The sequence below is a fragment of the Phaseolus vulgaris genome, chromosome 4, assembly GCF_051622355.1.
Source record: "Phaseolus vulgaris cultivar YP4 chromosome 4, ASM5162235v1, whole genome shotgun sequence".
In the NCBI taxonomy this organism is placed as follows: domain Eukaryota; kingdom Viridiplantae; phylum Streptophyta; class Magnoliopsida; order Fabales; family Fabaceae; genus Phaseolus; species Phaseolus vulgaris.
The window spans coordinates 49,335,056-49,348,566 of NC_143501.1; the positions used below are offsets into that span (position 1 = coordinate 49,335,056).

At 31.5% G+C, this 13,511-nt stretch overlaps 2 protein-coding genes across 2 annotated transcripts; one reads left to right on the top strand and one right to left on the bottom strand.

Moving 5' to 3' along the window:
- Positions 1-516: 516 nt before the first annotated feature.
- Positions 517-4,966, top strand: LOC137838086 (uncharacterized). The gene is made up of 5 exons (XM_068647312.2): positions 517-1,262; positions 1,769-1,835; positions 1,930-3,679; positions 3,827-3,971; positions 4,170-4,966. The coding sequence occupies exons 3-5, from the start codon at positions 1,952-1,954 to the stop codon at positions 4,799-4,801; spliced, it is 2,505 nt and encodes an 834-aa protein (XP_068503413.1). The 5' UTR covers positions 517-1,262; positions 1,769-1,835; positions 1,930-1,951; the 3' UTR covers positions 4,802-4,966.
- Positions 4,967-6,887: 1,921 nt separating this feature from the next.
- Positions 6,888-10,437, bottom strand: AUG1 (HAUS augmin-like complex subunit). Its single transcript, XM_068647315.2, has 7 exons — positions 10,203-10,437; positions 9,872-10,085; positions 8,637-8,769; positions 8,420-8,554; positions 7,931-8,054; positions 7,203-7,340; positions 6,888-7,103 (listed from the first exon to the last, which is right to left on the bottom strand). The coding sequence occupies exons 2-7, from the start codon at positions 10,077-10,079 to the stop codon at positions 6,996-6,998; spliced, it is 846 nt and encodes a 281-aa protein (XP_068503416.1). The 5' UTR covers positions 10,080-10,085; positions 10,203-10,437; the 3' UTR covers positions 6,888-6,995.
- Positions 10,438-13,511: the final 3,074 nt, after the last annotated feature.

Consider the following 13,511-nt stretch of genomic DNA (forward strand, 5'->3'; position numbering starts at 1 on the left):
GATTCATATTAAAATCTCATTAAGGGGTATTCTAGGATTAGGAAAAATGATTTTACTATAACTTTACATGAATTTGTTTTTCCATACCGACACAAACAAAACTTAGCAGAACTAGTGATGATTTATTAGGTTGTCTGCATTGCTGAATTCCTAGTTTTTTTATTGTCTGTTTGCATCAATTATCTGCACCTGCACTGTTTTAAGACACTTTTTTTCTCAAGCAATGTGACAAAACATTATAAACAAATATTAAACATAAGATCATATGGTGGCATTGCTAGATATTATATGATAGAGGCAATGATTTATGTATGACAGCAAATAACGAATTTAACCTTAATCAAATGGCCAAGCTCACCAATCTCTGTCTTCATAACAGTAGAGTGCCGTAAAGACCAGGTTTCTAACTGCACTATTTATTATAGAGTTTAACTGATATCACTACACAGGTTTAACTTTTTTCTGATATGGATAATTTACAATATGTTGAAGAAGCTCAATGACCATGTTCACTATAATTAACAAAATTAGAGTTTTATATTACTTAAACCAATAATTTAGTATTATAAGAAGATGGTGTTTGTAAAAATTGTAACTTTATATAAAGTTAATAAATTTGTAATAGTTACTTTACGATGACATGAACTATTTTCTCATTGGTTTATTGATTTTCAAAAGGGTCTCATGAAAACTACCTTTTTATGGTAATATGTTTTAAAAAATAATAATGACATAATAACTTTAGAAGAAAAGAAGTACCAAAATTTTTGTTTTGATCAACTGGTTTGCGTGGAGCCATTTTTCCACTCTGATTGTCTGACCCGTGTGCTTTTGAAACAGGCTTTGCTTTGCTTCTTTGGCACTCTGCAACCAATGTGTACCACCAAAGCCATTTGCTGCCATTTTTCACATCCATGATCTTTCAGTGATTTTCTTGTCTCTAAACAAATCCCTTTAAACAATGCTAAGCAAAACACTCACTGTGTGGTGTTTTTTGAAAGCTCAAGGTTGTTTGTTGCTAGTATCTACCCTTCATTCATCCAATCACAAAGTCAATGCAACCATTTGACTGTCTTGTTCCTCCCATGTGGATCTGAGTCTCTTGCTTGCACCTCGCTCCCTTGGACGAAGCTTCTCTAAACCTTCCTGGCTCCTCCTCACCATAAATGCAACTTTTTTTTCTTATTTTTTTTTCATGAGTTTCTCATCTGGGTTTGGATAGGTGCTGCTGATTGTGATGAACAGTTGAAGGAAAATCAAGGGTAAGTTGTAAGTGTTGCATGTAACCGTGAATTCTTACTTCTTTTTGGATTAAAGGGTTGGCGTTTTAGCTTCTTTGTTGTGAGTTTCTGAGAATGTTGAATATTTGGTTCCATCATCAACTCTGAGGAGAAACAAAAGAAAAATGTTTGTTTTTTTATATTAATCTGGGAACGAAAAAATGGAGTGTGAATTGCAAAAATGTTTTAGCTTGCCAATGGATTCGTGGATACTATGATGATGTGTGATTAAAGTTGGAGTTTTTGGAATCATTTCCAAGTTGGGTCCTTTCTGATTTCAGTGGAGAATTACACACAGATCTCCAACTCTCTTTCTGTGCTTGCTTCAAGAGTCCAATTTGAAACATATGCAAACAGTTTCATTTTCATGGTTCAAGTGTGCTAATGATCGAGACCTTTTTTGTTTGTTTCTATGTTGATCTACCTCCTCATTTTTGCTAGAATTGTTGTTTCGATGAGGACTAATTAATTAATTGCACATGTTTCAGTTGGAAAAAAAACAAGCCTCATTTTTGTCTCATGTAGACAAACTGAGATCCAAGAGGACAAGACCATGTAAGTATTCTGAGATTTTAATAACAATTGTTGTTTATTTTGGTTGTTAAAATATTACTAGACACCCAGTTTGTTGATGAAATTTCTGTGACAGAATATCCCCTCAAGACTCAGTCATGTATAGACCATTCATGACATGTGATGATCCAAAAGGGGTAGTTGAGTGTGGGGCTATAAGGAAATACAGGACCAGTTCACAGAAAATGAAGGACAAGACAAAAACTAGGAGGCCGGCTGAGACATCATTGGCTAACAAACAAGACAAAGAGGAGAAGGTTTCAAAAGGATCCGCAGAAAGGTGTTTTGATCCATCATCCTTGCAGCTCATGGAGGTATCTAGAGGGGCTCAAAGGTTGAACAACATGATTGATTCATGGTCTAGGGGTCTTAGGTATGATGGAAGTTCTGAAGATATAGCAAAAGATTTGCTAAAAGGGGCTCTTGACCTGCAAGAATCTCTACTAATGCTGCGCAAGGTGCAAGAAGCTTCACAACACATGGCTAGCTTGAAGAGAAGACAAAATGGGAAACCTGAAAGAGGGAGATTTGATGAAATGCCGATGGATGGAACTGCACATTGTGATCATTTTGGTGAACAAAGTTATCCAATGGGATTCCAAAGACATTGGCCTTCAGCTGATGGTTCTTCAAGTAGTTGCACTGAGGAGCTTAAGAAAGTGATCAAGGAGAGCCTGATTAGCCAAAATTTGTTCACTACCACTGAAGGGTTGGATTCAGCATCCACATTCCACTCCACAAACTCAAGCCAATCTTCTGTGGCTTGGAATGATAAGCTTTCTGATTCTTCTTTCTCACCAACAACTTCAAGGAGGGAAAGACGATCCAATCTGGTTGCCAAGCTGATGGGTTTAGAAGAAGCACCTTCAAGATCATTTCCAGCTGTTATGCAGAAACAGTTGGAGAGTCCAAAGATTCTGAATCAGAAGAGACATGTATTTGACATAGATATGCCTAAACTGAGAAAAAATGTTGAGAAGGTTAATCTAGAACGTAAGATGACCTTGAAGGAAATCCTTGAGACTACTCATTTCAATGGACTTTTGAAGAAGAGTCCTGTGAGAGAGCCTAATGTTCAGGTCCATCATTCCATTGATCCGCACTACAAACATTGTGGTGATTTACCCCCTATTGTACTTATGAAACCTCGATGTACTCCATACCAGGAATGTGTAAACAGTTACCAGCATGTTGTTCCTTCAGAAAAGTTATCCCTTAGAAATCTAAAAGCAAAAGTTGGCACTTCCAAAGTGTTCCAACCCAAGGAAGACTCAACCGTGGGGAAAAGAATGGAAGAACATGTATCCAGAAGGCTTGCCAAAGAGGAAAGAACTAAACTCCTCAGAGAGCTTGTGGAGTTGAAGGAAAAAGAAATCAAGCCTCTTGGAAACGAGAAGGCCCTTGAAGGTAAGGTAAAACTGCCTAGTCATGTCAGTCACAAATCACATGTAAATGAAACTGTTGATAGAAAATCTAAGGTAAAGACCATTGCCCCAAGTAGAAAGATGTCAGAAAAGGAGGTTTCAAAATCCAAACATCAACAAAAAACTCTTGTCCCAGTAGTTGAGGTTTCCAAAACCAAAGTTGTGACAAAATCCCAAGAAGATCAAGCAGAAATCAGCTCTACAAGTACCAAGATTAGGAAGCCACAAAGTGGCTCCCGAATTGAAAAGAATGAGATTCCCAGCAGAAAGAGCACTGTTTCAAATTCAAATACCATCTCAAAACCAAAGAGCCAAAAGATTAGTTATTCCAAGGAACAGAAAAAGAAACAGATGAAGAAGCAAAGGCCTGCTGTTGCTGAGCCTGAAGCAGCTAAACCAGTTGTAAGTTTACTTTTGCCCTCATCTTTTTGTCTCTAGCAAATGTAACATTATTGTGTATCATCTCTTAGAAATTTGAGTTTGGGTTAGTAATCCATGAGTGAAGCAAGGCCTTTAATCTGAATTTTAATTCATTGTTTTTCTGAACAGGATGAACAATTAGGCCAAGAAGAAGCAATTAGTGTGGCTGTTTCTCATAAAGATGATTGCCCTGAGATTAGAATAATAACTACAATAACACATCATCTTGAGATGGAGCATGAAGAAGTATATGCATCTGCAAATAAGATTAGAGGTAAATTTCTCTCAAGTTATCTTCACTTGTGCCACATGCTAACAATTACATTGTGAGAGGTTAGCATGTGCACTGATAGTTACCTTAAAAGATCCACCAGTGATTTTATTTATAGTGCATGGAAATTAAGCTCTTATAAACCATAGTTTTCTTCATGAGTCTTGACATGGCAGGCATATTCTTTTTCTTTTATTACAGAAGTTTGTGAGCAAAACCAGAGTTCTTCTAGTGATGATTATTTTATGCTCAAGTCTGAACGTGAAAATGATGCCATTCTTGCTGAGAAAGCTCATGACAGTATCAATATCAGTGAAACCTATTGCAAGCCTGACAAAGAGAGTTCTGAGCTTAAATATTTGCTTCTAACAAGTCAATCATTTATTGAGCATGCAGAGAAGCTCCTCAATCTTGATGCTGACTGTCCCAAGCTCCTACCAAAAAGTGAAACTAAGGAAATAGCCAATCTCACACTCTATTTGGACTGTGCAAATGAAGTCACTGAGCTTAAAAGCCTTCAGGGATCACAAGCAGTTAACCCTTTATTGTTAACTTGTGCTGGGAATCCAAGATTGCACACTTCTTTAGGTAGGTTGGTTGATGAAGTCTGTAATGCCATTGAGCATCTAACATCTTACAGTGAAAAACTAGCTTCAGATAACATATATGCAATGATGGAGAGAGATATAAAGGGAAACAATGGACTGATAAATGGAATATGGAACTGGGGTTGGAGGCATGGATTTTCTGCAGATGAAGCTGAGCAAGTTGTCATTGAAGTAGAGAACCTAGTTTTAGGTGGATTGATTGAAGAGGTAATTGTAAATTTATGATTACATATTTTGAGACCATGTATACAGCCATTAATATCAGCATCTTCACCTTGTATATAGAGACTCATTGAATTGATACAAGAAAGAAGAGTTGAATCCCTTGGCTGCAGAAAGTTGCATAATTTTGCTATGAATAACATTTTTTAAGAATAGTATAATGGATTATTCTATAATGCTTTCTTTCACCTTCCATACTAATATCAAGCTATTGAAAAATGTGGAAAAGAAATGGAATTATAGACATGCAACTTGATGTTGTGGTTGGTTGTAATCTTGAACTGAAGCTACTTTTGAAGATAATGATGATGCATGAAGATAAAAGAAACAAGTTAAGATTAAAAAAAAAAAACAATACCCAGATAAATGAAAAGGTATTACAACTAAGCATTTATCATATATGAATAATCCTATATTATTATCCATTAAAAAAAAATATGGGTTTAGTTGAGTGGTGTATTGAAATTTTGATTTTTTGATGATTAGATCCGAACCAATTCATTAAGAAGTTAGTATAAATAATTGGGTAATCATACCTTCACAACTCCAATTTCCCAATTTTTTATACAAGCACGTTATAATTCTCAATATTATTATTTTACTATTTTTCATATCATTTAACTACAAATTTACCTTTTATTATACATATTTTTTTTTAAATCCATTACAAAAAATTTATATACAACTTTAAGGGTAATCATTTTCCTAAATAGTTAGTTAGTGTTAAATAATTTTAATGTAAAACCTTAAGATTTTAATTACTTTGATGATTTTATTGTAAATTATATATTTGTTTAGCAAATTTTCTAAGCCCGTAATTTGGACCAGGCTCATGCAAGAATTTGCTTTTAAATATGGGGCGTTTCTTTTCCACCTCCATACTTTTCTTCCTACACCTTCATAGTTATAGGGGTAGGAAAAGACCAAATTATCATGGGTTAAAAATATTTTAAATTATATAATTCGAAAATCTATTTTAAAGGATGTAATTTGGAATTCAAAAATATATTTCATATTGTATAAATAAATTTTTTAGGAATTATACAATTTATAATATATTTTGAATCACGCAATCCAAAAATCTGAAAATATATCGTAAATTATTAAATTTGAAATTTATTTATAAATTACATAATTTAAAAATATATTTTAAATTGTACAGTACAAAATTTTTAAAAATATATATATATATGTATATAATTCATAAATTCATAAATGTATTTCAGATTATATATATATTAAATTTTAACCTTGTTCCAATTAATTCTTAATCTTTATATTCTTTTTAATTACCACCTAAAATTTCAATTTTATTACAATTATTTATAAAACTTATTAAATCTTTATAAATACTTTTTTCTAATAACTTAAGAGTTAAATAATAATAGTAAATAATTATTTTCATACTAATAACAATGATATTAATAATAGTAATAATTTAATGAAAGTCATTTAACACAAAGATAGAAAAACAATTTCTTTTTTCTTAAGAAATAATTATAATAAAGTTAATGTTCTAGGTGTCTATTAAAAAAAAGATAAAATTAAAAGATCAATTAAAACAAAAATTAAAATTGAAGATGTCTATTTGTAAATAGGATAAAGTTTGTGGATTAATCAAAACTAAACTAAAATTTGAAATTTCTATTTATAAAAGGTGTCAAGTTTAGGAAGGTTAAATGTTTTTCCCCAAATATTCTAAATTGAAATATAAAGTTTAGACAGTGAAATTCTCACTATTTCTATTCTTTCAATTAGACAGTTTTTTATATTTTTTGAATATATTTTTTACACACTGTTCTTGCAACTAAGTAGAATTTTTTTTGCAAAACATAATTTGGATCCCTCCTTAGTATTTGGTTTTGGTTTGGTTCTACAAGAAGAAAGACCAAAAATATATGTTAACCAAATTTCTCTCTCAACTATTTCAAACTACTCTTCCAATTGTGATGATCCTCACCATTAATTTTTTTGATTTTAGGATAAAATGTGAAAGGATTGCATGCAACAATTTTTCCAGTGAATCGGATTATGGCTGCATGATATGCAATTTAAAATTCAACTCTACCTAACCTGATTCCATCATGTGAAAGCCTACTTAAGTGACACTTGTCCATATATATCTTTAGTGAGGTCAAAAATCAGAATCTTGAAACAAATTTACAAAGAAAGAGGCTTTAAAAATTATAGTACTAAGTCACTCAGAACTGGCAAGAGCTGACTGCAAAACATCTTCAAGATACTTCTCAGCATCAGCATACTGCATTTTCTTATCCTCAATTGCTAAGGCAGCTAAAGCTTTGTCCTGAACAATCCCAACCAACAGAAATATACGAATAAACACAACATAGTTTTAATACAGTCAAGAAATATAACAAACAGAAAGCATGTAAATCATGAATACCGGAGGCAAATCTTGGTAACTCCTCAGAGTATCAAGGATGGGCTTAGTTTTCTTCTCTAGCTCCTTTCTATGCTCATCCATTTCAACCAAAACCCTGTGGCTAACCTCGGGGGTATAACCTGCATGATTCAGCACCGCCTGCACCAAATGTTATTCAGCATCTAAAAGACAAGATTCCGAAGTATAAAAAAACATGACAGTATCATACAGAGTAGAGTACAACAATTCAACGTTATTTATTAATGGTAGCAGGGGCATGGAAGTAAGCCAAAAAACCACCATGATGACAAGAACACGGTGACTATAATAACATCATGTAGAGTAAGCCAATTATCAAGATCTTGTATACAAAAAAGAGAACTAAAGAAACTGCACAGTAAATTAACAAAAAGGTATACGGATAACAAACCATAAACATAAGAAGAAATAAAATCGATCAAAAGAACACAAACTGATAAACCACAAACTAAGGAGCAATATCATAAACATTAATGCATATAAAAGGCTTTAATGCGTATGGGATAATTCTTTTTTTCCTCAATGACTAAAGTTATCTACTAATTTTTCTGATTGTTCACATTCACATCCTTTTGTTTTCTCTATCTTTATCTCCCGTGCCCTAAAGTTAAATACACATCCAATATCATATACATTCCAACCATATATTATACCTCAAAGGACTAATTTCTGAAGCCTCTATCCACCCACAAGAAAAAGAGACAACATACCTTGTAGTTGGCACATTGTTGCACGTACTGTCTTTCTTTTGCAGCCATTACTTGTAAATTTGTTGCCCAACTCTCCATCTGAGCCTCACATGGAGCTACCTCATCCTCTAATTGAGCAAGTGTTCTGCATAAAAATTGATTCTTGTAAACTTATCAAAAAAACTGATAACAAAAGAGTGTAATGCCAAAAGGCTGAATATACTATCTAGGGTGATATCACAATGCAACAACATTTCAATTCTAGTAGTTGCATCGACCACATTAGGTCCCGATTGTTAACAACATCAGCCCTAACGCAACCAAAACTTGCAAAGGTAAAACACACCATGAATACATAAAAGCCCTCCATTCCCTAGTTTTAAATTGCAGTCTGAAACATTGCAATTTTGGAGGCTTCCACAACAACGCACCTGCATTTACATACCTACAATCTTCTGTAATATTGACTATTGCAATTTAAAACTCTGTTTGACTCATTTGAAAATGTACCTTTTTAAATATGTTAGCCTGGCTATTGCCTTTCTAGTGTAATCAAGTAGAAGCTTGGATTCCTTGTTAACTTCAGCCCTTTTTTCCTCCACTCCAGTCTTCCTTAGGGAAATATCACCCATAGCTACAAGAAAGCTAAACACAGATTCCAGGGTGAATTCAAACTTCAAATATTGATACAAACAAAGCAATAATGGAGAAACCAAACAAAACCCACCTACTCATTTCAGTGTCTCTTATATTCAACAAGTTGGCCACATTTGCTAGAACTTGTGCCGATGTAACCACATTGGAGGGCAGGCTCTCCTGCGCTAGGCCCACATTCTCCAAAATCTCCCTAATCCTCGCAGCTGCAAAGAATCATCATCACCAAAGCATTTAAAAGTTGACTTTGCTTAAATGTTTGCCAAGGCTTAAATCTACAAATTTTAGTTAGATTCATATAACTAATTCCATGCTTCGTAACTGCCTCAATAAGTTTTTGTGAGCTTTACCAAATTATGATGTCGAGACCAAAACCAATACCAACAACATCTAAACAGAAATTTCATTTTTTGGTGTATTACAAAACATAATTTGAAATCCAACTAAAACGGCATCGTTATCAAGCAATGTCTATGCTCAAATGATATTAATCTCAAGTCTTAAGATCAATCTTGACATGATCATTTAACTAGAAAGATATATCGTCTACTGTTTATTTTATTTTAAAACAACACTTAGTAGGACTGATACTATCTGTTTCAATCAGTGTGAATTATTTAAAACAATCAAGAGCTAACAAGGTAATTGAAAAATCTATTTGTTGACGTAACAACATTTTAATTTCTATCAGAAATTTTTTAAAATTTTGAAAAACAAAAATTGTGTTGTGTAATAACAAAATGTCTGCGTGATATCAGAATATTAAAGAAAAGGTGCTCAACACAAATGTTCACATTTAAACTTTCTCTTTATTTATATATCTATGTTAGATAGTTGACTGAATTAAATTCTAAAACTAAACATACAGATCATGATTTCTCAGTCTCAATAACTTCAGATCAATGATCGTCAGTCTGCAATCTTAACCAAACTGTAACCACATTCCCAAGAAAACTTGTGCCGACATTGGAGGGCAAGCTCTCCAGCGACAAACCCACGCTCTTCAAAATCTCCGGAATCCTCGCAACTGCAAGGTTTTAAATCCCAACGCGTAACCACCATAGCAGCCAAATTTGCCGGCAACTTCATTAATCACGATCATTTTGCTCATTGGAAAAAAATGAGGAACCCTAGCCATAACCCTAACTAGAACCAAATCATCATCATCACCATAATTTTCCACAATCCGCGGCCACGGCATCACACTTTAGCCAGTCCAATTGCAGCAGTACGTAATTTTCCACAATTGAAAACCACCGCCATTTTAGCTACAGAAAACATGAGAAATCCTCGCTAAGAGTGACTGACCTTGGGATCGGTACTCGGAGGCCTTGAGGCGGAAATCGCGAGCTACGAGGCGCGCGGCCTCGTCTTTGGCTTTGGAAAGAGTGATGAGATGGTGCAAATGCGAGACGCTGCGTGGTGTGTATTCAAATTCCGGAACGGATTTCCCAGCGCCTTCGAACGTCTTCGCAAGCCACTCCTTCACTTCCGCCATAGCCTCTTTCTCGCTCATTCTTCTCTGAAACACACACGATTTCAGATCAGATCTAATGAACGAAAATCAGAATTGAGTGCAACAAATTTCAAATCTCTTCATGAAAACAAAGGAACCAACAAAAAACAAAAACGTCGTTACCTTCTTCGGAATCTGATGAATCAATTCTCACCACTAACGCATTCTACTGTCGTCGTTTCGGTGGCGCGTGATTATGGAGAAATTCTCCTCTATAATTTGAATTTAATTTGAACAGCATAGCAGAGAAGCTTTTTCTTCTCTTTTTTTTTTAAATGATGAAAATGCAGAATTTCTATTTTGTTTTGAATTTTTGAGGATTGAAAAATGTTGTGGGAAAGTGAAACTTACTCAACTGAATCTGTGAGATAAATTAATTTATATTTATATGATTTCAGAGTATTAATCCTTTTTAATAAATTTCTGGGAAAAATAAATACGCTTATATTTTTATTATATTCAATATATATAATTATTTTAAATATATATATAATTTGTAAAAATAATATTAAAAATTAATAACCGTTATTTAAAAAAAATTAAAAACTATTTAGTAATTTTAAAATAAGAAAAATTATTCAAATCATTTATTCTCTTAAATAAATAAGTAATTTTTTATTTATTAAAATATATAATTAAAAATAATATAAAAAATACTAAATAATATGTTTCTTTATGTAATGATATAAATAGTTATAGTTATTTATTACATTTATAAGTTTCTTTCAACAGTGTCATCTATTTTATAGTAGTAAGTAAGGTTGTGATCAAGATGAAAAAAAAAATAGTTGTAATCGCGATTAGTTTTAGGTAAAATAACGGGTACTCTTATTTTAATTATTTATTTGTTAATGAAAAAAAAATACTATTATAGAACCCAACTCACATATATTCGTTAATCATTATTAATAAATTTTATTTTCGTATTTAAAAAAATAAATAATCAAAATATAATTATTGGTGAACAAAATATTTAATTAATAATTATTTAAAGATTAATTAAAATATAAAATATTTGTACTAATATTTTATTATACAAATTTCTTTGAATTTTATTTTTAAATTTATTTTTATCTGAATTTATATATTAAAGAACTTTTTAGAAAAAAAACTTTCATTGATAACTACAAATGTTCAAAAAATAATGTGTAGGGTTTAAAGTTGTTAACTACAGTGCTAATATTTTGGTTCTACTTATTCGTTGTATATGTGGATTGACGAGCGAGTGTCTTCTTTATTTGGATCAAGTGATTTGAAGACGAGTGTGCAAACAGACGAGCGAGTAGAGATGATTTTTTGTTCTACTCTCATGTGGTGATTTGCGATGATATTTGTGATAAACTTAAAAAAAAAATTGGATACCCCTCAACCCTACCAAATTGTGCATGATGCTTAGTCTCAACCTCAGAGACACTGAGCCATTACATGAGGAATCAATGATGTAGAATAATCTTTGATTATTTTTTAATTTGTTTTCTTCAAAAGCTTCAAGGCCCGTGCATGCTTTGTATGTTTTCATTTGAGGTGTTGTGTGCATATTGAGGTGTTGTGAAAGCTCTTGTTCCTGTGAGGTTTCCCTTGTTCCCTTGTCTAGAGAGATTGAAGAATTTCTTGAAGTTCTTTTTGTGGTTGAGGAAGAGAAAGCATTTATGGAAAACATTACAAAGGTGAAATTTATTTTGCATGCAATGTGTAGAGAAAGAAAATTGATTTTGTAATAGTTTCTTGTTGAGGAAAATTGAGTTTGGTAGACGCTTTACTTAAGGAAGAATCGATTTTGTTTATGTGTTGGTAATGAAAATTCTGGTGGTTGTTGTATAGTAAGACATATTCAATTTTGTCTTTGTTGGTGCTCTCAATCGATTTTCATGTGCTTACCAAAATTGATTAACTTCTTTTGTGAGGTGTTGAAATTGATTTTCATTAACATATTAGTGAAGGCATAATCGATTTTAGTTTTGTATATGGGGTGAGAATCGGTTTCGTAACTGGTTGAATTGCATGGAGAATCAATTTGGTAGCTTTGTTATTTTTTTATGCAGTTTGAAGAACTTATAATTTTTTTTACCTTGTTTCAGATTCTTGGCTCTCATTGGATATTGGGTGTCGTTATTCAACTAGTGGTGTTGAGTTGTGTTCATTGAGTTTGAATGTTGAATCTCTTAGACTTACTTAAACGTTGTTGTTCTTAAGTTTTCTTTAGTAATTTGTACAATGAATAATTGTTTATCTGTGTAATTTTTTTTACAAATTGATCATTGTATTTAATTTTCATAATTGTGTTTATAAATTTTTTTTGTCAGTTTATTCTATTCTTATTCTTGTAGTTGGATATATTTTCTGGTGATAGTAGTTGCAGCATTTATAATTAAGTAAGTTTGATTTTAATTTTGTTACACGTGTAACGTGTAGTGTTTTGATATATATATATATATATATATATATATATATTATTTTTATTTTTATTTTTTTAAAATTTATTTATATCAACATATTATTAACATGGTCATAATTATTTTTTGCCAAGTGTAATTAACTATTATATTTGTAATTTTATTTAAATTCCTATAATTCATCTATTTGTAGTGTAGTCAAAGACATTTCATGTCTATCACATGTTTATTAAAAATAAATGAAAGTTGTTATTTTATTTTCTTAGTTTTATTAGATACAAATTGAGATAAAAATTATACATTAAAATTAAAATATAAAAATTATGTTCTTAATATATTGAAATTTTGAATAGTCCAGACGAGGCATGGTCGTCTCCATCTTGTTGCAAGGTGGATGCATCTTCCCATCTTATCTTTAGAAAATTTAAATAATAACAATAATATTTTTTATAATCAGGATAATATCACAAGAAATTTAAATAATATCAATCATATCTTTTATTTCCCGGCTAATGTCACAACAAATTTAAATAATAAAAATCATATATTTTATCTTCAGAATAATGTCATAATATATTTAAATAATAACAATTATATTTTCTATTTTCATGCATCAGTTTATGAGTTTATAAGAAATAAAAATGATTTGAATAAAAAATCTTTATCAATCAACATTTTATTAAAGATAAGTACATTTTTTACTACTATTAGAAAAGTTCAAATTATTTATAATTTATGTATTACATTTTTAAATTGTGTCATCTAAGTTTGGAGGTGGTCTTCAAGATAATGTCGTTGCGGGGCTCATCCTCTATTTATATAGTTATTTTTTACTTATCTCCTCTCATTTATCTTTTTCATCAGAATAATATTACAGATTTAAATAATAATAATTATATATTTTATTTTCAGAATAATTTAAATAATACCAATCATATTTTTTATTTCTAGAATAATATCACAATAAATCTAAATAATATCAATCATATATTTTATCTTTAGAATAATGTCACAACATATTTAAATAATAACAACCATT

Bases quoted from the DNA above. Each gene is read 5' to 3' on its own strand.
- LOC137838086 (XM_068647312.2), top strand. From the start codon at position 1,952: ATGTATAGACCATTCATGACATGTGATGATCCAAAAGGGGTAGTTGAG. The intron at 3,680-3,826 runs GTAAGTTTACTT...TTTTCTGAACAG, and splicing joins CTGAAGCAGCTAAACCAGTT to GATGAACAATTAGGCCAAGA. The intron at 3,972-4,169 runs GTAAATTTCTCT...CTTTTATTACAG, and splicing joins ATCTGCAAATAAGATTAGAG to AAGTTTGTGAGCAAAACCAG.
- AUG1 (XM_068647315.2), bottom strand. From the start codon at position 10,079: ATGAGCGAGAAAGAGGCTATGGCGGAAGTGAAGGAGTGGCTTGCGAAG. The intron at 8,555-8,636 runs GTGGGTTTTGTT...ATCTGTGTTTAG, and splicing joins AGAGACACTGAAATGAGTAG to CTTTCTTGTAGCTATGGGTG. The intron at 8,055-8,419 runs GTACATTTTCAA...ATTTTTATGCAG, and splicing joins AGGCTAACATATTTAAAAAG to AACACTTGCTCAATTAGAGG.